This window comes from Rhineura floridana, chromosome 7, assembly GCF_030035675.1.
Source record: "Rhineura floridana isolate rRhiFlo1 chromosome 7, rRhiFlo1.hap2, whole genome shotgun sequence".
Classification (NCBI taxonomy): Eukaryota; Metazoa; Chordata; class Lepidosauria; order Squamata; family Rhineuridae; genus Rhineura; species Rhineura floridana.
Window position 1 is genome coordinate 89,494,885 of NC_084486.1, and position 27,337 is coordinate 89,522,221.

Sequence of the window (27,337 nt, forward strand, 5' to 3'; positions counted from 1 at the left end):
TTGTGTGTGTTTGCGCTGATCCCCTTTTTATTTAATCCATTGCTTAATCTTACTATTGGGGTTCTCTTGTTCTGTTTCATGTGTTTTGTCTCAACACATCTGATGTGCCTCTTCTTTCTGTAGCCCCTTCTTAACACTTAACTTCCATTCAGTTACTGCCTCTCTACTGGCTCTTATTTGTGCTTTTAAAATAGCATTTTGTTCCCTGTCTTCTTCTTTCTTCATTCATCTACTCCCTTTATGATCACCTTTGAAGCAGAGATCCTATCTATCACTGTTTGATATATCTGTCACTATAGTTTTATAGATCATAAACATAATAAGCACAGTAACAACAAAAATACTGATAATAAATATTTTGGCTTCCAATTCAGCAAAACGAGTTCCAGATCTATTCTGAGTACTGCAATAACCACCCCAATGCCTGCATGGAGCTTTCCCGACTCACCAAAGTGAGCAAGTACGTTTATTTCTTTGAAGCGTGTCGCCTGCTTCAAAAGATGATCGACATATCACTGGATGGCTTCCTCCTGACTCCAGTGCAGAAAATTTGCAAGTACCCGCTGCAGCTTGCAGAACTACTGAAATATACCAACCCACAACACAGGTATGGAGGATTAAAAATTGGGGGCGGGGGAGATATGCCTCAGATCCAGGCATTTTAGCTTGCTTCCTCTTTTGATACCTGTTGTAAAAATTACTTTCTAGTAACTTTAACAAGCCTTTCCCTAGTGTTGTGATAGTGAGGTTATCTGGGTCCCTGTTTGCTTCTGTGGGTTCCTCCTGCTCCTTATGATAGTGTTTGAAAGCTAAGCAACTTAGAGAAGTAGTCCTGCACCAGCTGACTTTCCGGTTCTTACACTGGCAGTAGCTTTATCCAGGAAACTGGTAAAATGTCAAGCAGGAAAGTTTTTCTAGATATATCCATCCAAGCAAAGGCAGTTTTGCTGATGCAACAAAGGTTTTGCAGGCCAGAAGCATGACTGGCCTGGAGGCCAGGGGTTTCCCACCCCTGCTGTAATTCATATTTCTACTGCTCAGAATTAACATAAGTGCAAGGAAGTGCAGAGATGCATGCTGTTCTTGTTGCAAGATATAACATGTGTGTGTGTGTTTGGGAGGGTTCAAAGTTAACACCACTCTAGATCCTGTGTAGAGAAGGAGTGCAATCTCAGCAGTTGCTAGCTTGACAGTCATTTATACTGCTGAAGTGTTTTGCAAGCATCAGTGAGCTAAGTTATAAGTTGTAACTCATCTATATTATCTCCCTGCCGCAGATAGGGAAACCATTAAAGCTTGAGCAATTACATCAGATTTTTTTTTTTACCCACATTTTGCTTGCTATTTTCTCATGCATTGGAATAGAGGGCCAGTCCCCTTGCATTTCAGCTGCTCCGTGTCAACATCTCTGATGGAATCCATTTAAACCCTAGGGACTTTAAAGATGTCGAAGCTGCTTTAAATGCCATGAAGAATGTAGCACGACTCATCAATGAGAGAAAGAGGCGCTTGGAAAACATAGACAAAATTGCTCAGTGGCAGAGCTCAATAGAGGACTGGGAGGTAAAAGGACTCAAATGTTCAATCATGAAAGAAACAGTGCCCCAGATCTACAAGTGCAAAGTTACACCCGTGCTCATTTTTTTAAAAAAAGAAATGTACTTGCAACTTCTCCGCTGGGGAAGATTATACTTTATTAGAAATACATACTTGGATGTACACACGAAACCTAGGGCTGCACTGAGAATTTGCCTCCTGAGTATCTCACATAAAGGACTTTTGCTTCTGATCATGTCCTTTGGCTTGGCCAAGGCTTCAAATTAATTAGTGCAACACATTCATGCTGCAGCAGAGGCTAGTCTGGTGTTATTGACAGCAACAGTTACTGCTGCACTGTGTCCCTTTTACTGATCCCATTAGCTGTTGTTCCAGAACAGTGAATTACAGGATCAGGCCATAAACTAGCCAGATACATTTTACATATCGTCCTAGATTTAATTTTTCATACTTGCTATACTTGCTATTGACCCACCATGGCGCAGAGTGGTAAGCGGCGGTAACGCAGCTGAAGCTCTGCTCACGGCCGGAGTTCGATTCCAACGGAAGGAGGAAGTCGAATCTCCGGTAAAAGGGGTCGAGGTCCACTCAGCCTTCCATCCATCCGTGGTCGGTAAAATGAGTACCCGGCATATGCTGGGGGGTAAAGAAAGGCCGGGGACGGAACTGGCAATCCCACCCCATATAGACGGTCTGCCTAGTAAACGTCGCAAAACATCACCCTAAGAGTCAGAAACGACTCGCACTATAAGTGCGGGGACACCTTTACTTTTACTTTTTATACTTGCTAATTGTTGATACTATAATAAACCTGCTTGTTAGCTGAACAGTTTTTGCAAACATTCTTCCACTGGTAGGACTTGGTACTTATTGGCAAAAGGAGCAATTACATTCCCAAGCAGCAAACCTGTGCACACGTACCAGGAATAAGTTCCAGTAAAATCAATTAGGGTCAAGGTGTAAAAGCTTTCTTATCAAATGGTACGTTCTGAAAGGGGTTTTGACTGTAATGAGCCAATGCAGCTTTGTTTTAAATTGTATTGGGTGAATATAGTCTCCATTCCCATTAATACAATTCTATAATTTAGATCACAGAGCCAGTGTGGTGTAGTGGTTAAGGTGCTGGACTATGACCTGGGAGACCAGGGTTCGAATCCCCACACAGCCATGAAGCTCACTGGGTGACCTTGGGCCAGTCACTGCCTCTCAGCCTCAGAGGGAGGCAATGGTAAACCCCCTCTGCATAATTTAGATCAGGGTGGGGAAGCTCAGGCCCAGGGGCCAGTTGTGGCCCTCTAGGCTTCTCTATTTGGCCTTGGAAGTCTCCCTAGGCCACACTCCTTCACTAGCCTTGCTCTATGCCCTCCTTGTATGTGTCCTTGAACTGTGACAATCCCACTTCCTTTCTCGATGGAGGATAGAAAGGTGTGTATGCACAGAAGCCTCTAACTTTTGCATGTCAGGAATGTAGACAACTGTATAAAGGAAATTAATTGCACTGTCCACTCTTGCCTCTGACCCCTGCTGTCACTGGCATGTGGCCCCCAGCAGATTCTGCATGAAGGAATGTTGCTCTTGGAATACAAAAAGTTTATCTATCCCTGCTTTAGATCCTCAGGTAGTATGAATCGCCATTGTTTTGCTAATGGGGATCCAGCATATGCAGATTGTAATCTGTCAAAAGGTGGGAATCATTTCCCTTTGCCTTTTGGATTCCTAAGTAATGGTGGATGAAGAAGAGACCATCTTTTAAATCAGCCTCACATACATCACAATCCAAGACGAAATTAAATGCATTTAAAACCATTAATACTAATGGGCTTAGGAATGCTTAACTCTCTGCTAGATTGTGGCCTACTATGTTATAGAAAATAAAAGAACTTTTAAGTGCGTAAAGTAGGCAAAGAAGGTTAAAATCCAGAAGATGTTTAGTTTACAATTGATAAAAATACTTTTATTAGTAAACTAGGTCACATAGAGCTGAAAGAGGAAGCATGAAAGAGTGCTACTCTTCCTCCTATGCATTTTTCAAGGTATTGCCACTTCATGCCAAAGTGGGTTCCCTGGTTTACATTCTTCATTTTAAGGAAGTATGATTTACATTTATTTTTCTAGTGATTTATTTATTTTGTAAGGATTCCACCAACTCTAACCTTCAGTTCTTCAGGGGATTCTGACCAGTTCTTAGTATTTACAGACAGCCAAGGATGATTGGCAGCAATTGGCTTCCCGAATAGCAGACCATATAATATCCATATTATAATATCCATATTAAGTAAGACTGAATGCTGGGAGGGGGGTGGGACACTTCCCAAATGGAGTTAATATATGTTTAAAATGGCATTAGCCTGTTACACCTGTTTAGCTTTTTTCTAGGGGGAAATTATGACAACTCAAAATGCCTAGAGAGTAGTAAGAAAAAAACGCCCCTTGGGAACAACTGCAAGCAATAACCACTTTTATATGTGTGTTTTGTTTTAATAGGCAAGCATCTGAGGGTGCAAGGCTAGGAGATTGGTAAAAAAAAATCTGTTTGGCTTCACATTATCTCCACAATTTGTCATTTTCTTGTGGGGAAGAAAATGACATGTCTCTTGTGTTGTGTGTGACAGGGTGAAGATGTCCTTGTCAAGAGTTCTGAACTCATCTACTCTGGGGAATTAACCAAAATCTCTCAGCCTCAAGCAAAAAGCCATCAGAGAATGTTCTTCCTCTTTGATCATCAACTGGTCTGCTGCAAGAAGGTAAGCTAAGCAAGCTGTTGCCACCTCTGCCACTGAACACTCCCGCTCATAGCAAAATTCCCAACTGCTTTCTTCCATTTTGCACTCAAGCATTCCTTTAAAGAACATTCTAGGGCATTAATTTAAGCATCACTATTCATATAAATCAAGGAAGAGGGTTACTACTGCAAATGTACCTGCACAGCTGTCGTTTCTTCCACGCTGGTCTACTGCGAATTTTTCTGCACAGGCACTTAATGAAAGAGCCCTGCTGTGAACTGCTCTCCTGCAGTGCCGGAGGAGAGTTACGCATTTAGCTTTTGTAAGACTGAGAAATAGCAGCTGAAAATGCCATGAAATTCAATCCATCAGAATTGCCACCCACATTCTTTCTAAACATCAGGGCTGTTTCCAAGGTTGTATGAATAGACTGATTCTAACAATGTATTCTAACAATGTTTTCTCCTGCGTACATAAACGTCCATGTTAATCATTAAGATGCACACCTAAAGCAGAAATCTTACAAAGCCAACCCAAGGTGATGGAATAAAGAAAAAGTCATGTCCTGCTTGTTAGCTTCCCATAGGTATCTGGCTGGCCACTGTGAAAACAGAATGTTGGACTAGATGGGTCTTTGGTCTGACCCAGCAAAGCTCTTAAATTTTAGTGTCCTTCAATTATAGGAGGCATCATACAACAGCAATATTAGGTTTTAGCCTGTCTGTGTCCTTAATTTTTATTTTTCACTAAGCCTTTGATAAGACTACAGTTAATAAGATTGATGCAGTTACAACATTCACAGTGTTGTCTGTGCATCAGATGACATTAATCCAAAGGTTATGAATCCCTTTGAGAATGATGATGGCTGGAGGGGGGAGGGGCGGAAAGTGGTGCATTATAAATTATTATAAATTAAAACAGTGAACACCTGTCTTAGATTCTTCCTGCCTCCTTTAACTTTATATATATATATATATATATATATTCTGCTTAGCATTATAAATAGAAACTGAGGGTTTTATGATGACCATAGATGTCAAGGCTAGTAAGCTGCACCAAATCTAAGTGAAAGTAATCTCAGCCTTAAACCCTTTTAAAACTATTGATACTTATAGTCCAAGAGCTTATAATGGATTTGCCCATCTCCTAAGTGATGTAATTTTCAACTATTGCAACAGATGGCCTTTTGAATACATGTACAAGAAGTGTGCCTTATTGAGCGACTTGTGAGTATTTCACATCCAAATAGTGTTCAAGGGTTGTACCCAGTGCTATCTTTCTACTTGTGCAACAGACTTCTGCTTGTGCACTTGAACTCCACCACCACCCCAGGCACCCTCAACATCTGCTCCAGAGGGTTGGGAAACCCTCTAGAATAGTTTTTGGTGGTGAGAGGGGAGAGGAAGGGGAAGACCCATTGCACAAGTGGGACTCCACATGTGCAGGGTTGGATACAAACCCCTGGTTTGGGGGAGAAATCTGTTGAAGAATCTGGAGGGCTGCATGTGCAGAGAGAATATGGAACCCAGTTGCAATAATAATCACCAAAAGGATATATTTCACAGGAACATTTCAATTGATGCAAGTGTATGCACCAAATCTTATCAGTTGCCATGGAAATCTTGAATACTGAAAAATACTTAAAAGAGTAAAAAGCCTTTACTGTATGCGGCCTTCAGAGAGCTGTCAGCTTTTCTTGATACATTCCACATGAATTCATGGAACTGGGTAAACATTTTTCAGAATTATACAAGGTTATTGCAGGGTATGAAATATTCTGCAGAGCAACTGAAGGAGGTGTTTGTGTGTCCATAGTGAAGTACATAACTGTCTTACAGTTGTTTCATGAATTTTGAAAGAACATTGGAATAGGAGCTTTTGTGCTTTATATCTACTTGATAAAGGCTTTCAGTTTTTTTAATTTGTTTGCATTTAATCAGCCTAACTCTGTAAGATGCAATGGTGCAATTTCATGACAACATGCTGGAAAAGAACAAGCTTCATCCAGAAATCAAAGCTGAATTCCACAAAGACGCCTTTATAATCTGAAGCTCATGTAAAAACTGAGTCCTGTTCACTTAATCTGGAACAAGCAGTGAATGCCGAGGCTGTAGGCAAGCTGACAAAGATTATACAGCCTTCACCAGTTCTACTTCAACCAGACATTAGGAGTCTCAGAAGCACACTGTGTGTTTGACCAACTCAGGCTTTCTTGCAATGGAAGCTTCAGTCTGGTCAAATCAGAAACAGCACGCAAGATGCAAGGACAGTGACTGAAGGCATAAACAAATCCTTAATCCATTTGATTAAGTTCTCTTCCTTCTTGTGCTTCCATAATGCATCTAAATATATACATCTGCCGATTTGGGACGAATACAGCTATGAGCCGTCACCTTATTTCCTTTTGTGACGGCCATACCCAGCCACTGTAGGTCCCTGGCCACGTAGGAAAGGAAGATCCGGCTACAAGAGAGTGTACCCCCAGTCCCTGTTTGAGGTTCTCGCCACCACCAGATAAGGAATTATGAAGTTTAAGGCAGCCACCCCTTATCAAACAGCCTCCAAGTTTCCCTGAGGTCCCTCTGAAGCCTCTTGAGATAGCATAGTATAATGGCTTCAGGCATGGGTGATGAAAATAAAGGGCGACCACACCAGATTTATAAAACAAATACTTTATTAAATCAGAAAAAATATGTGCAATGCAGAAAAATGCCACCACGTGTGATGCAGAAAAAATTACAGGAAACTCAGAATGTCCCTTTCTGGAGCAAAATCAAATTAAAACTGGATAAATGCAATCCACTTGCCCTCGTTTGAACAGTCCCTGGACTCACCAGGCCCCCTGTAAGATTCCTTGCACATGAGTAGCCCTTTGTTCCTTGAGGCTTTCTTTCCAAGCTCAGCGAACCTCTGCCTGTCTCCCAGCCACCTTATCACAATGAGAACAAGCCTTGTTCTAAAGAACTGTAGAATAGCTATTGTTGTTATAAGCCTTCAAGTCGATTACAACTTATGGCAATCCTATGAATCTTTTTTGGATATATTCATAGGGTTTTCATGGTAAGAGGTATTCAGAGGTGGTTTACCATTGCCTTCCTCTAAGCCTACAGCACCCAGTATTCCCAGGAGGTCTATCCAAGTACTAACCAGGCCTGACCCTGCTTAGCTTCCAAGATCAGACAAGGTCAGGTATGTTCAGGGTAGTCAGGTTGTCAATCATATGCCCAGCATGATTCAGCCAGCAAGAAGCATCTGTGCCCAGGGTACCACCAGCAGGAAGCAGTTGCTCATTTCATTTTCCCGCCCTGAGACTAGAGATGTGACATTCCTCACAGCTGCAATGATATTTGATATTTGAGCCCCTAGGCCGTGCACCCTGGGCTCCTGGGAGGAAAGGTGGGATATAAATAAAATAAAATAAAATAAATGTGAGCAGTCGGACCAGGTGACTGGAGCAGGTCAACCTTATAACTACCTAAACAAATAGACTAGTACAAACATGCACTCCCATATTATACACAGCATTTCCTGAAAAGCAAAGTCCATATTAATAGTCCAGGATAGCAGAGACCATTTTGCTCTTCACACCCTCTTAGAACAAAATTGCTGGGAAGTAGATGATGCTTATTATTCTTATTTCTTTATAAGATGCCTTACCCATTTTTCACAATGTCCTCCCAGGATGATTCAAGACAAAATAATAGTTATAAAAACAAATGAAACCATTAGAATGATTAAAAAAAAAGTAAAACAATTCCAAATGGAACAGACCAGTATAAATTCGGCTACTGTCTTGTGGAGCAGTTGAAGTTTCTGAATTGTCTTCAAGGGCAGCTCCACATAGTACACATTACAGTAGTCCAATCTGAATGTTACCAGAGTGCAGAGTACAGTAGAAATTAGTATTGTTTTCATGCAAATTAGTATTGGTTTCAGAAGGTATTTTGAGAAGGGCAATTTGTGGTTTCTGATTTAAGTAAGCCCCACTAAAATTGTGTCAGATCTTATATTTAGCTGTCAGGACAAATTTCAACACAAAATGGCACAGGACATGTTCAGACCATGTGTATTATAATGTAAATCAGAGGTACCTTCAGTTTCTTGAAGACCGATGGCCTACAGTCAAGCTTTTTAATGAGACTATTTTATATATGTACACAAGCCCATCTCTTGCCATGCTTGGAAATTATATCACTTATGAAGAATGCAAACACATCAATTGCTCTTGATCTTAGATCACTTTGCAATTATTAACCTAGGAAGTTAATCACCTAAAAATCCCGAGTACAACTATTGTTTGTACAAGAAGAAGAAATGTTTGTACAGTGATTGCAATCCATTTAAGTATGAACCCAGCATACATTTCTCCAAGCAATTAAAAACTATCAAGACTTCCCAGGTCAATATCACAGCTCTCCTTGTTGGGTTAGTAGTGATATTAATAATGTTGTATCACGCTGGACTGTAGCAACTGATTTTTATACACTATCTTATTTAGTAGTGTGCCAGTGAAGGTTTAAGTGTAGATTTTCTTTTGGGTTGTGTTAGGTGACCCTTGAGGTTTCCCCCCCAACCCTTTCTTGGAATAGAGCTCTGTGAATTGCTTTTGTCCACAAGCAAAGGGCGTATAACTTAATATAAATCCTGAAAGTATATAGGTATGGATGAATCTCCATGATGGAAAAAGTATAGTCACGTTGGCTATATTCTACCTCCACTCTCAGGGGCAGTATGCCTCTGAAGGGCAGTTGCTGGGAACTGCAAGAGAGGAGAGCTGAGCACAGGTCCTGTTTTTAGGCTTCCCATAGGCATCTGGTTGGCCACTGTGAGAAGAGGATGCTGGACTATCTGACCCAGTAGTATGTATATATTAATTTGTACGTGGCAGCCCACGTATCTTTTTGAGTATTCATGCATCAGAAAACTGAGGAGGTGCCGGAGTGTAACATAATTGCTTTTTTCTCTTAGGATCTCCTGCGACGCGACATCCTGTACTATAAGAGTCGAATTGATATGGAGAGGATGGAGATTCTGGATGTGGAAGATGGGAAAGACAAGGACTTTAATATCACTGTTAAAAATGCATTCAAGTTGCACTGCAGGGACACTGAAGAAGTCCACTTATTCTGTGCAAAAAAGCCAGAGCAGAAGCAGCGTTGGCTCAAGGCATTTGAGAACGAAAGGAAGCAGGTTCAGCTTGACCAGGAAACTGGTATGGAACAGCCAGTGAGATGATTATTTAAGGCATTGTGCAGCCATTATGCAGATAAAATTCTTTCCCCAAAAGATTCTTACCCATCCCACCGTAGCTGTATATCAAACTCTTAAAATTTTATTTTATGCAAATAAAATATTGCATAACTTGTTAGAGGCTCCCGCTCTGACATGCGTCCTATGAAATTTCCATCTAATTGACGCATTGGTCTAACAAAGCCAGCAGTGCAGAAGCATCCCATGAGCCAGAGGTACGGAACCTTTTTCAGCCTGTGGTCTTTCCCTTCAAGTCCCTTCTAAAGATTCCAATCTTGAACAAAGCCTTTCCTCTGTCCTTACCTTCCTTGTCTCCATTTCCACCTAATTCTTCCCTACTCAATCCATCTTTCTCATCTCCTAACCTCTGTCCTCCTCCCTAATCTTATCAGTTGAATATAGATTGTAAACCTCTTGGGCAGGGACTGCATCAGCTTAATAGGTCCCTGGGAGGAGCTCCACAACATTATATCAGCAATAGGAGACTGCTTAAGAAGGCCTGAAAGGCAGCGTGGTGTAGTGGTTAAGGTGTTGGACTACGACTTGAGAGACCAGGGTTCGAATCCCCACACAGCCATGAAGCTCACTGGGTGACCTTGGTCCAGTCACTGCCTCTCAGCCTCAGAGGAAGGCAATGGTAAAACACCTCTGAATACCACTTACCATGAAAACCCTATTCATAGGGTCGCCATAAGTCGGAATTGACTTGAAGGCAAGTCCATTTCCATTTTTAAGAAGGCCCACGATAGACATAGTACTAGGCAGCTTCTGTTGATTCCATCAGCCATGTGCTCAGCTTCGAGTTCCACTTAAGCTTTGCATATTTTCAGCTAGGTGAGCTCACAAAACCACAGTCAAGCTTGGGCTGCAGTCCTGTGCATACTTGGACATTTCAGGGAAGAGCACGGAACTTCCCAGCACAATCTGCTGTTGGTGTAATTTTTGCAGCATGCATAGGGATTTTGTACTTGATTCCCCTCCCCTGCCTCTGACCCTTTCCAGGTTGCTGTGCATGTGTTTATATGATGTATCTTGCAAAGGCATCGCTGAGTTAATGATTTCTGTTTCATCTTCAAGGTTTTTCCATTACTGAGGTGCAGAAGAAACAAGCTATGCTTAATGCCAGCAAACTGAATCAGAGTGGAAAACCAAAAGGCAAGTCAGGATAGTCTCTTTCACCTCTCCCTCCCATCTGCTGAGATTATCTAGTATTGTGAAAGAGGGAGACACTTCTCTTTGCCCATTTTCTTCACACCATGCATTTCAGAGTATCCTGAAAACATCAGGCTGCCGTCAGCATTGCCAAGGAGATCCAGGATATAGGGCTTTAAAAACTGCCAGTAGTAGCTACTTTTATTGAGTTGGAAGCAGTGGGGATTCCTTACCTACCCAAAAGCATATACCCCTCATACTTGTGTGATTGCAGTAATAATACAGCCTCCCAGGTTATGCTATTTGTATTTTTTTTAAACCTGCATGTTAAATACAAAAATACATTTAATGCCATACCTACTTTGGCCCTTACCAACACAGTTCAAAATGAAAATGTTATTAGTGGCTCATGTGTTCAGAAAATATGACGGTCCTGAACATGGTTTGAGAATGGGAATCCTATTATCAGCTTTTTCTCTCCCCCCCCCCAAGCGTTCTGAAATCAGGTAGAAAATGGAGATCAATGACAAAAGCCCTGTTGGAAGCTTTTCCCAACATTTTTTTTCTTTTAAAGAAAGAGAGAATGGTCCTGTTAAAAAGTGGTTTGTATTGAGGAACGTGGGCACAAATGCATTGAAGCTGCATCAATCTAACCTTTTATCCTTTTACTCATTTTGTTAACAGTGGTCACCAGGACGTATTATGATTTTTTGATGCGCCAGAAGCACCCTACTTTGCCTGCAAATCTTCCCCAGCAGCAGGTTTTTATGCTGGCTGAGCCCAAGCGCAAGCCTTCAAATTTCTGGCAGAACATCAGCAGGCTGGCACCATTTCGAAAATAAGGGAAGCAGCTTGATCTTGTGCCTGAATACCTTCTGAGAAAGCACTTTATGCATCAGTCCTGCAAAACTAAGCACTAGCTCCCCCTCCTGGCTTTTAGAGGGTTAGCATCTTCCCTTTACTCCCTTATTTCTTTTGCCAGACTGAATGAGCTCAAGTATTATTACAACATGGACATTTTTTGTTGCGTGTATGTATGCGTGTGTCTGTGAAAGTGAATTGAGCCTGCCCATCTCTTTTGATTACCCAGGAAGAGAAAGCAAGAGGCTGGAGTTGTAACCTCCCACCCCACCTTTTTTTTTTTTAAAAAAAAAACGTCCTCATTTTGTCAGTTCCCTTTTGGAACATTCCTTCCCATGGGACCATGATTTGCTTGCAGTTTCAAGAAGGCAGCCAGACAATAAAGGGCAAGTGGATGAGCAGTCCCACCACAGCTTGGTGTTTGCTCCAAAAAGCTTCCAGTGTTGCTGTTGCTGCTATGCATTTTTCCGGGACGATGGACCCCCTTCCTCTCACCTCCCACTCCCCCGTTTTTACAGAAACCCTGAAGAATCTGAGCATGGCCAGGGAGCCACCTTCAGCCTTGCTGTGCTGGAAGCAGAACTACTGACAACAAACGAGAACATGACAGGCAAAGCTGAAGCATGACTAACAATTGAGACCTAGTTGAGTTAATATACATTGTGAGGGATGGGGAAATGTGCCTAAATTAACTTTAAATTACTTTTACTCTCTACCAACACTTTGCCATAGTTCCTGGCCAACAAAATTTTTTGTCAGTGTTTTTAAATGTTTATTTATGGTAAAAGTGCAGATAACTGTATTTTGTAAGAGTTTGTAATCTGTCTTGTCAGATGTTAACTTGATGCCTGTTTTGTCTATTTTTTTCCACTAAAGACAAAAGGCCAACATTTGTAAGCCTGTATTCCTAAATATATGTAACATGTGTCTGAAGATGAATTTCAGATGTACCAGGCACTTACAAGCAAATCAGTATTACTTTGGAAACTGTGCCACCCATGCAATAGTCTGCAGAGGAGGTGAGGGATAGGTAGAATGGGCCACAGAATTCCAAATTTATATGGAAGAGTGTATACTTAGACACTGACACTTGAACATTATGGGCAAAAATACCCATATAATCACTGACTAGAAAAAGGAAAGATTTGCCTTACAATAGCAAGATAGTTAGAAGCCATAACTGACTGAATCCCCTCGTTTAGGGATTTCCTGGTACTGTGACGTTGCAAAGAAAAACCCAACTCACTCTGGTATGAGACTACTGCAGGGGGTGAGCACTCCAGTCTGACAAAGAGATGCAGTGTCCAACTATGGCTGATAAGCCTACAGATACACAAATCCAGAAGCATGTACAGATTCATTCTTGCACTATATATTTCTCCCCATGAGAGGGGCTACATTTAATTTCATAAAGAAACTTGTAAAAGTGACTTCCACTTAGTGTGTGTTTGTTATAAAATTCTTAGTACAATAGCCCCCTCCCCCTTTGCATCTTGTTATTCTTTAAAAGTGAGGAGTGAACAGCCTGGCCTTTGAGCAGTGGGCAGGGCTACATTACCTTTCTTTCTCTCCAGGTCCAGCCATGTCTAAAGCAGGGATGTGGAACCTGTGGCCTTCCAGATGTTGCTGAACTACAACTCCCATCTTCGACGGCGATGCTGGCTGGGACTGATGAGAAATGGGTCACATCCATACATGTGAAGCACTCTGATACTTTAGTAGTCATGAGCTGTGTGGGGGTCTCCTAACAACTTTCAGCACCCCTAACAAACTGTGGCGCAGAGTGGTAAGCGGCGGTAATGCAGCCGAAGCTCTGCTCACGGCCAGAGTTCGATTCCAACGGAAGGAGGAAGTCGAATCTCCGGTAAAAGAGGTCGAGGCCCACTCAGCCATCCATCCGTGGTCGGTAAAATGAGTACCCGGCATATGCTGGGGGGTAAAGAAAGGCCGGGGAAGGAACTGGCAATCCCACCCCATATATACAGTCTGCCTAGTAAACATCGCAAGACATCACCCTAAGAGTCGGAAACGACTCGCACTATAAGTGCAGGGACACCTTTACTTTAACAAACTACAGTTCCCAGGATTCTTTGGGGGAAGCCATGACTGTTAAAGTGGTACAAGAGTGCTTGTTACATGTATGGTGTGACTGTGACCTTGGAATCCAGTAACACATGGAGGGCCTCAGTTTCCCAGGTCTGGATTGCAGTTGATTCATATTACTTGACAAGTGATGACTTATACGTGGGAAAAAACTATCACAGAACACTTTCACATCATCTCACATCATTTCAAATATACCAGGCTGGATCCCAAGGATTAGGATCTTCTGCTGCTGGAATGGGGCTTACCCACTTCCTTCTTGTTGCATCCCTAAAAAAGCCCTAATGAACTGAATGGGATGTGGCAGAGTGGCGGGAAGCTCAGTTAAGGGAAATCAGTACTTTCTGCTCACATGCAGCCTTTACTGCATAAAGACCCAACTGTTTTCAGTTTACATAATTGGCTAGACTCTCCAACTGATGAGAAATGATACACATGCATGCGTGAACTGACTACAAGTCACTTGGCGCAAAACTGACATCAGGAAGCCATTCAGCATGTTCCCCACCAGCCTATTGGAAGGACAGTGGCTCATTTGTCATCAGAAAGCCAAAGCCCACACCACACATGCAAGCACTCTCTGTGATTGATTCACAGAGATGCCACATTCAGAGTACAAGCCTATACAGATATAACAAAGACAAAGGGTATCATGCCACATTTGCTACAATTGTAACCTTCAAGCATTATTTTATGCAGCTACATTTTGGTAGCTCAAGCACTCTGTTCTTAAGTACAAAAGTCTTGTAGTTAGCAATATAGCAGCACTATGGGCGTTTGAATTTGGACAGACTGGATGCCAATCTTCACATGACTTTGATGTACAGGGTGACTTGTAATTTATCAATTTATGAAAAGTTTACTATGTGGGTAGCATGATTTCCAAGCCATTCAGTCCATACAAGTGAGCCTAGGTTATCAAGGTGCACTGCCAAAGTTCCTGTGCAGTCAAGGCTTGTGTTTTACTTCTATTTGTGGTGTGTCACAGCATGACCAGGAACTAGCAACACTTCTGTTAGGATGTACAGAGGTGCGATTACCAGTCATATTAACTACATAACTCAATTCAGCCATCTACTAACACACAACTATTTGAAGAAAAGTGTACCAACAGGCAGATGAAGTCTAATAGCAAAAGAGAATGACCATATGGAAGTAATATGCCAATACTGTGTACTGTTCTGGTTGCCTCACCTCAAAGCTGGAAAAGGTTCAGAAAGGGCAATCAAAATGATCAAGGTGATGGAGCAACTCCCCTGTGAGGAAAGGTTGCAGCATTTAGGGCTTTTTAGTTTACACAGATTCATATAAAATTATGCATGGCTTGGAGAAAGTAGAGAAAAGCTATCTCACAGCACTAAAACTTGTGGACATGCAATGAAGCTGAATGTTGGAAGATTCAGGACAGACAAAAGTACTTCTTCACACAGTACATAGTTAAGCTATGGAACTCGCTCCCAAACGAGGCAGTGATGGCCACCAACGTGAATAGCTTTAAAAGATTAGACAAATTAATGGAGGAAAAGGCTATCAATAGCTACTCATTGTGGCAACTGTGCTCTGCCTCCATAGTCGGAGATGGTATGCTTCCAAATACCAGTTGCTGTAAACCACAGGAGGCGGAGTGCTCTTTGCATTCTGGTCCTGCTTGTGGGTTTCTTATGGGCAATTGGTGGGTCACTGTGTGAACAGGATGTTGGACTACATGGGCCAGTGGCCTAATCCAGAAGGCTCTTATGTTCTTATGCCAATGTTGCCCTTGCTTGACCAGTGGAAACTATGCAGTTAGCCAAAGGAAATGACCAGCCCTTCAGATGAAAATGTCCTCTCGCAGGCTACTTGGTACTTGAGTAAATTAATATATAAAACATTCTCAGAGATTTGTCCTATCAGACAAATGTTATACTAGGGTACAGCAGTATAGCTTAACACCAAGAAAGAAAGCCAGGGATAGTGTGTGCTGAACCAAGTCAGAATATCCACAACTGGGTAAGAACAGCATGATGCTTTTAACAGTGTTGGATGGCTGTGCAGGGTCCAGTAAAGGGACCCAACAGCATAGCTTTCAGATACCCCCCTCACTCTGTTCCAGGGATTTAGAACGTGTGTATACCAGCACTCCTTAGCAGATTTCATTTTGCCTCAGAATCTCTTTATTGTATTTTATTTGGACATTTCAACATCTACAAAGCAGATCAGGTAAATGTTAAATTTGGGCAATCTCATATAGCAACAATTCCCTTCTCCCAAAGGGGGAGAATGGCATTGAGAAGGGCTTGGGAAGTAGTTTGCATACTGCAAGATTGGAAAGAACTGCCTCTCAACTAAAGTAGCAGAAAAATATCTAATGAGCTAGCATATGGCATATTTGAAAAGTATCAGTATGCACACATTTTAGGATAGAAGAGTTAAGCAGGAAAGGGCTGCGGGGGACAAGAACACCACATCTGTCCAAATGCAGCAGCGTATTTCAGTGTGTACTATATTGTAACCCATCCTTAGCTGACATTACAGCCAATTATCAACATTTATCCTATATAGGGTGGTGTAGACTATATGCTATCCATCAGTAAGAGATCACTTGAGAACATGTTCTAGGTAAGTTGGAGATGAGGTGGTATGAAGAAATTTCTTCAATTTAGTATACACTGGGTAGCACCTGTCCTTGTTTTTTTTCACACCTGTGCTTAACTATTAGATTGCCTTTTCAGTCTACACTATAGCAAGCGCAAATCAAGGAAGACCCACATCTGAGATTACTTTATTTAGTAGTAAATAATATTTATACTTGGCCTTAGTCCAGTCATAGCCTGTCTGGGCAACAGACCAGTGCCTCAGTGGCTGCATCCCTGATGGCAACCCGTGAGAAAACATGAACTAGGACTAATGAGTCTATTTGGTTGCTGTTTCAGCAGTCCAATGTTCTTTGCAAGTACAAGAAAAGCAGTCCAAGCATTATGCACTGCATACATGCAATTTGTAGGATGCAATTGCATTTTGAAGTTGGAGGCTTTAGATAGCTGTAAGGCAGGGTTGGCAGTTCAGCTATGTATTGACCTTATTTACAAAGTGTTTTGCAGTCAGGACAGATAAGAGCATTAGAGTCTCCCTGCCCCCAGGAGTTGGTTAAGTCTATGGGAAAATGGATGAAAACAAAGTCAAAGTCTAAGAAGAAATCAGAAGATAAAACTTTTGTGGAGTTACTAAGAATTAAATAAATGCCTCCATGTCCATGGGAAATAAGGGGTGTGCGCACACACGCGTGGATCTGCCCTACCCACTGCTGGAATGCTGGGCCAGACAGCTTACCACTTGAAGTGGCTCTCAGCCCAAGAAAGGGACTTCAGCCTTAGTTTAATGCCTCATATTCATCAACTTCCCCTGCCCCCCCTTTAACTGCCAAGATCTCCACTTTGCTGCCATTCAGAAACTTCATGAAGGAGAATTGTTGTATTTGGGGGTTGTATATACAGGAAACCTAAGTTTCGTATGTCAGCGTGGGACAAACTTCCTGCAGTCGTTCTCTGTGAAATCATGCATTCCATTGCAAAAGGAGAAAATTATGTTATGCACAGAATTAACTTAAGAGCTAAGTCCAATTTAACATTTTCCTTCCAAGTAAACTAAGCAATTTTGATTCTGTGGATGATTTGAGGCAGCCAAGCTATGTATTCAAAGTAGCATTATAGTGAGTAGAGCTAGTATCGGCACAGTACAGCGGGAGCAGGAAGCCTATGGCCCTCCAGATGTTAATGTTCCATCATGTCCAGCCAGCATGAACAGGAATGGCATGCGTTGTAGCCCAGCAACACAGAGGGCCACAGGTTCTCCACCCCTGCAGTAGGCCATCAGATACTAACTTTCCAGAGCAAACTGAACAGACTAAGTAAGTGGTTCCCAAACCTTTTCCCTCATGCACCACTTGAAAATTACTGAGGATCTTGGCAGATCACTCAATTATTTTTCTGCCTATTGGAGAAACTGCAAGGGGCTGTGCTAGATGCTGTATGACTTAATTGTATTTTTATTGCTTCTTTGATTTCTTATTCCATAGAACTCAAATGGTAATACATTAAAATACAATATAAGAAATAAAAGCAGTAAAATATAATTAAAGATCATTATTATTTTATGTGAACATGCTGCAGACCACTGGAATCAAGCTTACGGATGACATCTTGGGAACCCCTGGCGTAAAGAAAGCTGGTTAAGTGCCACAATGTATTTTTGAGGTCTGTAGTTCAAGAAACAAAAAAATGAGACTAAAGGACCACAATAAGCAACACAGTCAATCTTTATTGAAAACTGAAGTATTAATACATAACAATTCCTGTTACATAAACGTGCTCTTAAGAATTTAACTCTGAGCTCATCTACTCATTGGATTGCATAAAAATAAAAATGAATTTTACACAGCTGGCTCAGAATGAAATTGCCACTCCTATGTGTTGATGCAATAGTTCAATGCAGATATGATGCTTTAAACTTGTTCTGGAAGACAACATTGACCTAAACTTGGGAAAAAGTACCAATACAACTGCTTTAAGACAGTCCTCTTTAAAAAAAAAGTTATAAAAAAAGGAAACCTGTGTCTATTTCATAACAAACACTATTACTGGGGCCTCTTGCATCTCTGTTGCATGCACTCCCCTTTTTCACCCCACAAGGGCAGCCAATAATAGCACTACAATAAAATCCCACTAACAAATCCATTCTACTAAAAACAAGTCTGTACAGCAGCAAGCTCAATGAAGCTTCCCCGGATTGCTTGCTAAGTGCTCAAAAGTCACATCAGACTGGAAAAAGTCATATAGATTATGATGCGTAATTAGACGTCAAACTATTCAGAATATTTTGATATGCTAAGTTGGCTCTTGACATTGGGATACTCAAATATTTCCATTTCACAGATGCCCCCCATCTCTTTGAAATACTCCCTCATCTTAATATCCTATTAACACCAGAAATATGCCTTCACTAGCCTATAAGGCAGATCAAGAATCCTGACAGTTTGCAAAAACAAGTTTAGGTAGCTTTTCTTTGTTATATCCCTTACATCTCTACTGGAGACTTAGAGCCTGACTAAGATATCCTTCTCAGACGTTTCAAGACACACATGCAGCTCCTTTGCCTGCACAGCCTTCCCCCTCCACTTCAAAACAAAGGGACTGTTTTACAGGCTGAAAAAACATCTACAAAGAGCTGCCCAAGTTAATGAGAAAAGGCGCTTTTGCAAGTGGTCTATGTGCCCCTCCCCGCCAATAATTTTCAGGCTCTGGATTTGGGATTTAGTGCTTTACATGCAAAGAGAGAGGTATCTGCTCACTATTTTGATATTTTCTAGCAGAGATATCCAATAGGAAATGCTACGTCGAGCCTTTCAACTATCAGAAAGTTAATTAAAACTTCTTTTATGGATGCTGACTTCCTTCCTTCAGAGACAGCCACTAAGGATTGTGTATTTACCTAACAGTGTCAACTCACCATTTTCATATAATTCCAAAATTCTTCTTTGCCTAGAACAGTGTCATTCAATTTCCCTGCATTTTAATAAAACAAAATTAAGCTAGGTTTATACAATACTGTGCTCAAGCAACAGGAACGCTTGCTCATTTGAAACACACGGGAATCTCTATAGAAATTAAGATTGCTCTGTGAAGATCAGCTGGCATGGAATATCCCTATACAAACACTGTTCCATAAAATTTAATCAGATTTGATGGGGTTACATTCTAAGAGACTTAAACTGAAGTGAATTCCTCCACACCTCCCCAATTATCCCCATCTTAGCATCAAGCTACCTTTCTTGGTTACTTTATGAGCTTGTCAGAGTACTTGAATTTCTGTAGTCTTCAACAAGATTTTAGTTATACACTTTTAACCAGGGTTAATAAGTGGTTTAGTGTTCTGTCAGTAGGTTAGTGCTAAACACTACTGACTACATCTATCAATTCTTAAGCAAATAATGTTTCCATAGATGGTGATTATTTTGCTATTGTTTTTTAAAGAGAATATTGTGTTATCTACTTTGGGAATTATAAATTATACCTTCAACATTATTTAAAAACTTAACTTTTGAGGTTTAGCCTAGATACTTTTGTTTTCTCTGTTACTGCTGTAATTTTTGACTATGTGTAAGGCTGCATTCATATGAAAGCAGCTTGATTTGAGCCTTGTCTATAGCTTACTAGCTCCCTTTAAAGCTTTCTGGGAAGCTCCAGTGCAGCCACATGCTAAGCATCTGAGGGTTTACCCCCCCACCCACGCGCACCCCCCCCCCAGGAATCCTAAAACAGGGAATGGTACAAACTGCAGGAGAAAGAATTCCACAATACTCCCTGCTCCTATAACCCACTTGAAGTACAAACTTTCAGTTTCATAGTCATGCTTTTTATTATTTGTAACAATATACCAAGCTATATACACCCTCTCATCACTGTGCTTTTGGTTACTTCCCTACTGACTATACTGGAGGTATGGAACTACCTCCAGAAAAATGCCCTCCCTCCCACCCACCCACAGATTAGAATTTCTAGAAGGTGCAGTATCTTTTGCAAAAAGTACTAATCCTCCCTTGCAGATGAATCCCAAAACACAACTTAGAAAAAAGTGCTCAAGTGAGATCACCTAAAAAGCTGTTACTACTACTTTGTCCAAAAAAATGAGGAAGCATTTAGAAATCTGAAGCTTGAGGAGAATAAATTATAACTTGTCCTTACCATTCACAAAGTGCTGCATTAGTTGAAGAATTCGGGACATTTAAGTTAAGAGACTGACGACAGCAGTGCTTACATTTGTTTTTGACATGTCCTCAACCCAGCCATATTTTCAAAGCTTGAATGTGTCAAGAAGTATTTTATTCTAAACTTACTAAACTGGATGCTTGTCCACACTGAATGGTCACTAGCCTGAGGAGCAGCTGAAAATCAGAATTACAGATCAATTTCAGAAATGGTATACCTAAGAGACTCACCCAAAGCAGTTCAGACTCAATATGGCATGGGTAGGATGTTTTTGTTATCCATATATGGGCCTTTCCATGCTGCAACAAGTGCTCAAGATTAAAATTTAAATATCTTTATTTTGTTATGCTAAAGGCATTTGCATCAAGGGGGCATCTAGAATGTGATCTATGGAAAGTAAACTTTATAAAACCTTAAATAAAAAATCAGTATGAAGAATGCTTATTCTAAATTTTAAAAAATCAAATTATCAAGGCCCTGACCTTTACTGGAATCTGAGATGCAGATGCCCCAAGAAAATAAAGGATGGCAGCATTAACATCAGCATGCATGCTACACAGAAGTAGCCACCAAATGCACTTTTAAAACTGATCATCCCAAAATATGATCAAACTTACATAAAAAAAAAAAGCTTTGCGAGTAGTCTACCAACATTATAATCTGACACACAAATATCAGCTTTAAAAGGGAACATGTTATAACCATTTACTGCACAATTTATTGCAGGCAGGAAATACTGGGAAAATAATGTCCTGTTACTGTTTACCTAAATGGTGCCAATTTAAAGAAAGCCCTTGATTGCATTTAGCACTAAAACTAAACAAAAAAAAAGTCTCATAATAATTTTGGTACACAAATGGGTTCCAAGACTAGACCTATATACCCACAGCACTGACAGAGGAATTCTTATAAAAACTCAACAAGCTGTAGTTAAGGAATTCAGAAGTGGTTCACTGCAATGAAATACTGCACCTGCTGTCTTAATTCACTTGTCTTCCAAATGCAATTTAATAGGTAAAAAAGGATATGATAAAGATTTGGCCAAAATACTAATTAATATATCTGTACTTGATCACTTTCTAATTTAATACTCTTACATTTGGAAAACTCTTACATCCTGATAACTCCTACTATACTTTGTTCATAATCCAGGTTGCAAGTCAATAAAAATGGTTTAAAATGGTTTGTTTGCCTTTAACATACCAAATATGTAGATGAATTCCTTCCTATTTACATTAGTACATTTTACAAAAGCAAACTGATTCAAATTACATTTTTTTAGCTGACCAGAACTAGTACATTGGGGGGAGGGCAGGTTTGAAACCAAAGGAACTTTAATTCTACCAGAAGTGTGGAAATTGCTTCTAGACACATCATTTCAAAATGTGATTTTTCTAGGAGGTAAACCATTATGTAGATGGATTTTCCACCTAATATTCAAAGCATACCTTGATGATTTAGACAAGCTGCTTTTTTCACCGATAACCACACATTTCCTGTAGTTTAATTCTTGTCCCTAAGAATATTTATTTAACACTGAATCTCCCCCCACCCCACCCCCAAAAAAAGGAAATAGGAAAGGTATGCATGGTAAACTGATCCTCTGCAAGCTACAAACTAATTTTCCAGTCACTGAACAAGGAAAGGAAAATATCACTTAACTGTGCCCCCTTGAACAGATGCCTTCATCAACTTAAATAAGCTGCTAATGTACTTAGCATTTGCTAATTATGTTATTGTTTTCTATGAAAAAAATCACTGTCACAATTCTACCTCTTAAGACCCTGCATACATTACAACAGTGCATTAGTGATACAAATTGTAAAATACTTTTCGGCTCCTTTGGATTTTGCATATGACTTTTTTTGCATCAGTCGCAGCAGGTAGATTGAGCAAGCTTTGTGTGTTCTTAGACATGCATTCATCTAGATATGATCAATAAATTTATACTCCCTTTAATCATTATAATGAGCTAAAAATTGCAAGACAGTCCACAAAACAGGATTTGCTTTAAGACTAACTGCTGGAGTTCCAAGATGTAAGATATGCAGTACTGGGAAATCTTCAGTTATGTGGAATTAGTGTTTAGCAAAGGATTGCAAGCATTCAGAAGAAACAAGTCCTGGTTGGAGGCATGAGGGCTTCAGCACCAACTTTTAAACCTCAGTTACTTGATTGCATATCTCCCATCTTCAAACCTACATTCAAAGAAGGGCAAAAGGCAACTAAGCAATGTCTCAGTCTGGCCTAATGTGATAAGATCTATTCCCTCATTTCAAACATAAAATCAATGCAGATGCTACACACAATAGTTACCTCTGTACTCAGACCTGTCATGTTATATTCACACCCACCAAGAACAGGAGGCTTCATAGTTTGTATTCCACAGCAGGATACCCGTTTTTCTGTCTGCGTCCTGAATCCTACATAGTGGAGTTCACAACTCAGTCACCCAAACTGTACTAGAAAGCCCAGGAATCACATGACTCAAGACCGTCAGATTTTGGAAATGGATCAGAGCCCCAGCCAAATGGATATACATAAAATATGGGGGGAAAGTTAATTAAATTAACTATATTTTTGAGAAACCCCAAGAATTACAGCAGGTGTGGGTAATCTTGGTCTTCCAGATGTTGTTAAATGACAACTCCCATAGTCCTTGGCTATTGGTGGTGTTTGCTGGGGCTGATGGGAGTTGTATTTCAGCAACATCCAAAGGGCCATAGGTTCCCAACATCTGACTTACAGCAAGTGAATATCTGGGAACCTGAACTGCACTTTATATAACTAAATCTAGATATTTAATGTAGGGAGCTGGATTATTTTCTATTATGAATTTGTAATCATGCATATTGTAGGGAAATAGATATATTTTTTCAAGGAACATATGAAAATGCATGTTAATTAATCCTTTAAATGGTTTTGAGGAATTTTGTAATTCTATTTTTGTACAGCAAAAAACCAAACACAAGCCTGTATCAATGTTACAGGAATGGAGAGTTCAATTCACTTTCAGAACACTTTCCCAATATGAATAGGTACTTTGTTTATATTGGAAATAACTATTGCCTGAAGGCATCCACCATGTTTTCTCAGCAATATGAGATATCAACATTCAGCTTTTGCAGACTTAGTTGTGGACATGGATATTTGGAAATGTAAATGCCAGCATCTTGCATACTTCTGACCATTGCCCTTTCAGGCTAATTAAAGAAGGGGGGAAAGGGGAGAGAAGGTCTTGTTGAAGAGATAGAGTGTTCTTACAAGAGGGGGCAGTCCCTGCAACCTTGAAGCAGGCAACGGTGGGACTGCGCCTTTAAAAAAAACGTAGACCCTAGGGATCTGACCCCACTTTAGTTTTCCATTTTTGCATACAGTGCTTGAGAAAGTGGAAGCAGCTTAGCTCCAAATGTTCCTGAATGAGACCCATTATCAAGATATACATAAATCTACTTACCTACTCCAGGAGATATATGGGAGTGTGCAACCTATCAACAACTTTAGACACCACTGACAATGGTATCCTTGCCACTATGGGAACTGAAGGCACCATTTTGTACCGCTTGCACTCCCTTCCTTCAGAAGGTTGAACTAAGAGACCACTCCCCCTTCCCCAGTCTACTATCCTGAAGGGTGCTGCAAAGTGATATTTTGTGTCTCATATTATTTAATGTTTACATGAAACTGCTACAGCCCTGTAATTTAGGGCGAGGTTCCATTTCTCCTTTTCATATAATCCTAGTGGGGCAGCTGAAGTTCTGAATTTATGCCTGTAATGGATGATGTTGTGTAAGCTGAAGCTTCACCCCGACAAGATGGTGTTAATGGATAGAGGTTTAGATAAACTTGTAAGTCAGTATTCAGCCTGCTCTGCATAGGACTGCAGTGTTTCCTAGGGATCAGGATTGCAGTTTGGGATCGGCTCCAGGATGCCAAGGTAGTAGTGGTAGCCAGAGAGTGGATTTCATCAGTTTAGGTTGCACCTTCTCAGAGATAGGAAGGATCAGACAACTATAATTTGTGTCCTGGTAATTGCCAGGTTAGATTATTGAAATGTACTCCTTATGGGGCTGCTTTCAGAAAAGTGTTCAGAAATTACAACTGGACAAGAATGCAGCATCAAAGGTTCTAATTGGTGTTTGTTGAACGGAGCATATTACTCCAGTATTTTACCAGTTTCACTGACATTCAAGTCAAAGTGCTAGTATTAGAGTGTAAAGCCCTGAATAGTCCGGAGTCAAGACTACTTACTTCCATATGAACCTCCCTGATCATTCAGTTCACCCTTGCTCCATATACTGCCATCATCTGTGATACATGGCTAATCATGAGATGGGGCCCTTTCATTAGTGGTGTCTTACAACTTTCCTGTAAGAAGATTCACCCGGCTTGTTCATTGAGCAGCATGTTAAAACTAGATTCTTTAGCAGTCTTTGCAAAGACATAGCTTTTCTGCTACCTGCAGTTTAGTTTTTTTAAGCCTGTTTAGTTCTGTGCTGCAGTTATGCTTTTCATTTTTTTATTATTTGACACCACCCTGAAATATGAGAGGATGAAGAGCAGTTTAGACATTTTTTAAATAAAATATGCAAACCGCCTTCTGGATCATTTTATTTTAATTAAAACATTTATATGCTACCCTCCCATCAAAATAATGTAGAAGGCAAACATATCAATGGTAAACGGCTCACTTTAGGCAATTAGTGGCTACTCAAAGCTTGTTTTAAATTTAAGATTGTTAGCAAGTTTTATAGTAGGGAATTTTATGAGGGGGACATTTCCAACAGCATACGCCATCTCCTGCTGGATCCTATTAAGAGACGAGGTAGACATTAGCCAAAGCCACCTCTCCTTTGTACTCCCCACAGTTCCCAATCTGAATGCTGAATTCAAAAATTACTATGTCAAATATTCTTCAAACAGCCCAAAGCTCAAGAGGAACATAGGAGGGTCTTTAATAACGTAAACAAATCTTGTACTTGAAAGGCTTCTTGAATTTATTTTGTACAGAGTGAAAAACTATATGTGGATATAAGACTCTTTCCAGAAAGATAAACAACGATGCTTTCCAGAAAAAGCAGGCAAAATTTTAGAAAACATGACCACATCTGCCATTTACAGGTGACATGTTCCAAAGGATCTCCTATCAAATCAAAACCCTCTGAGAAAAGTTGTAGCTCTTCCTGTGCATTGTGCTCAATCTCTAGTGAAGACGTTGCTATGATTATTACAAGTATGCCAATACTTACACTGTGTGGTAATCACCACTGTGGGGGCACATAGCTATAGGTTGGAGTTCCTGGGGCCCGATAGGTGGGCATTGTAACTGGGTGTGGGGCTACAGGAGTTGGAGAATGCGTTGTCAACAAGGTACCTGAGGAGCAAAAAAAATATTTTCATAATACATTTGCTTTAGTTTAGAAGTCAACACATCCATAAGAACTTATGTACGATTTAAAGTAACATCGTTTTGGAAGTTTGCCCCTTTTGCTCCCCCAAATTTTGTACCAAAAAAGAGAGAGAGAGTGACACACACAAACACAGGGAGTTTGTATCATCATATCTAGTTTGGAGCTAAAACAGTGTTTTGTCTAAGGCCACTTATTGAGTTCGATGGCATAGGCAAGATTTGAACTAGATGCATAAACTCCCACCCACCCTGCCAGCACATCTACATCCTCTGGGCAGCTCTCTAATTGGTAAACTATTTCCTCACTTTATAAACATACCTTATACTAAAGGTAAGTCATTAGAATTGGGTCACTGGATGGATCAGAGCTGTCTGGTTTACGCGCACGCACACACGCATGCACACACACACGTGTGAGAGATCTGGGAGAGGTCTAAACCAAGGCCTGTGGTTTAGCACTCTCAGACAAAAACATGAACTTAAACAATAGGACAAACCTTGGGTACAGCTCGCAGTTAGTCTGGAGAAAGCTAAACCATGTTTTTGGGGTTGGACAACATACTAAGCCAAAACCATGGCTTAGTACAGTGCAGCTACAGAATGAAAAGGGAGGAGCACAGAATCATAGAATAGTAAAGTTGGAAGAGGCTTATAAGGCCATTGAGTTCAATGCAGGTATCCAAGTTAAAGCATACCTGACAGGTGGCTGTCCGGCTGCCTCTTGAAAGTGACAGTGACCTCTCCAGGAGCTCCCACACTAAGCCATGGTTTGGCTTAGTATGATGGGCAAACCAGGCCAAAGCTTGCCCATCCTTTGGATGGGCAGTGCATTGCAGCCAAATCAGCGTACTCAGTGCACAATTGGCTTGTGAAACTCATTGCCATGGGATGATCTGTTGACTTCCGGCATAAGTGGCTTTAATTTTTTTTTTATAAACAGAGTATTGATATCAGTCATGGTAGCCAAGAATGCTCAGATATACACAATCTCTGTACTATAAGTTGCATGGTAATTTATATGCAACATCAAACTGGCCAGACTAATAGATATCAAGTGAGATTCAATATCAACATTGCCCGAGGAGAGAATATAAAGAAAATCCATGTACCTGCTGACATTGCCATTGTGGTCCCAGCCACCATTCCCATAGTGACACCATTTCCTCTGGGGGGTGGAATTGGTGCTGGATACATAGTTGCTGGCATTCCATTGGGCTGCACAACTGTAGTGTGATGAATTACGTGGGGTGGTGCTGCATATAAAGGCTGTGTGTAGTAAGTGCCTTGCTGTTGGAAAAAATAGTTGGTTTACTAAAATCCTTTCCATTGCTGCATGCATCCTACAGGAGCACACACAATTTCAGGAAAATATAATTAATTACAATCCACAGATATAAATGGGGGAGGGCAAAGGAGAGAGATGACAATCAAAGGCAGAAGATTATATGCCTTGTTTCTGTGAGGGAAAGCTAGCATTTCTCCTCTCACATTACAACTCAGTTGGGATTGGACCCTGAAAGAAAACAAGCCTACAATAC

The 27,337-nt window shown here is 40.7% G+C and overlaps 2 protein-coding genes across 3 annotated transcripts in view; one reads left to right on the forward strand and one right to left on the reverse strand.

Moving 5' to 3' along the window:
* Positions 1–12,969, forward strand: part of ARHGEF4 (Rho guanine nucleotide exchange factor 4) — a 170,641-nt gene extending 157,672 nt beyond the window's left edge. The window contains exons 10-15 of the mRNA XM_061636379.1: positions 375–607; positions 1,434–1,563; positions 4,170–4,301; positions 9,249–9,492; positions 10,608–10,685; positions 11,367–12,969. Coding sequence (XP_061492363.1) covers positions 375–607; positions 1,434–1,563; positions 4,170–4,301; positions 9,249–9,492; positions 10,608–10,685; positions 11,367–11,524 — 975 coding nt within the window. The 3' untranslated portion in view covers positions 11,525–12,969. The remainder of the gene's footprint in view (positions 1–374; positions 608–1,433; positions 1,564–4,169; positions 4,302–9,248; positions 9,493–10,607; positions 10,686–11,366) is intronic.
* A 4,953-nt stretch (positions 12,970–17,922) lies between these two features.
* The window catches only part of FAM168B (family with sequence similarity 168 member B), a 30,284-nt gene continuing 20,869 nt past the window's right edge, over positions 17,923–27,337 (reverse strand). For both annotated transcript variants that reach the window (XM_061636389.1, XM_061636388.1), the window contains exons 5-7: positions 26,909–27,086; positions 25,639–25,763; positions 17,923–22,587 (exon numbers count right to left, since the gene is read on the reverse strand). In XM_061636389.1, the coding sequence (XP_061492373.1) occupies positions 25,651–25,763; positions 26,909–27,086 (291 nt within the window). In that variant the 3' untranslated portion in view covers positions 17,923–22,587; positions 25,639–25,650. The remainder of the gene's footprint in view (positions 22,588–25,638; positions 25,764–26,908; positions 27,087–27,337) is intronic.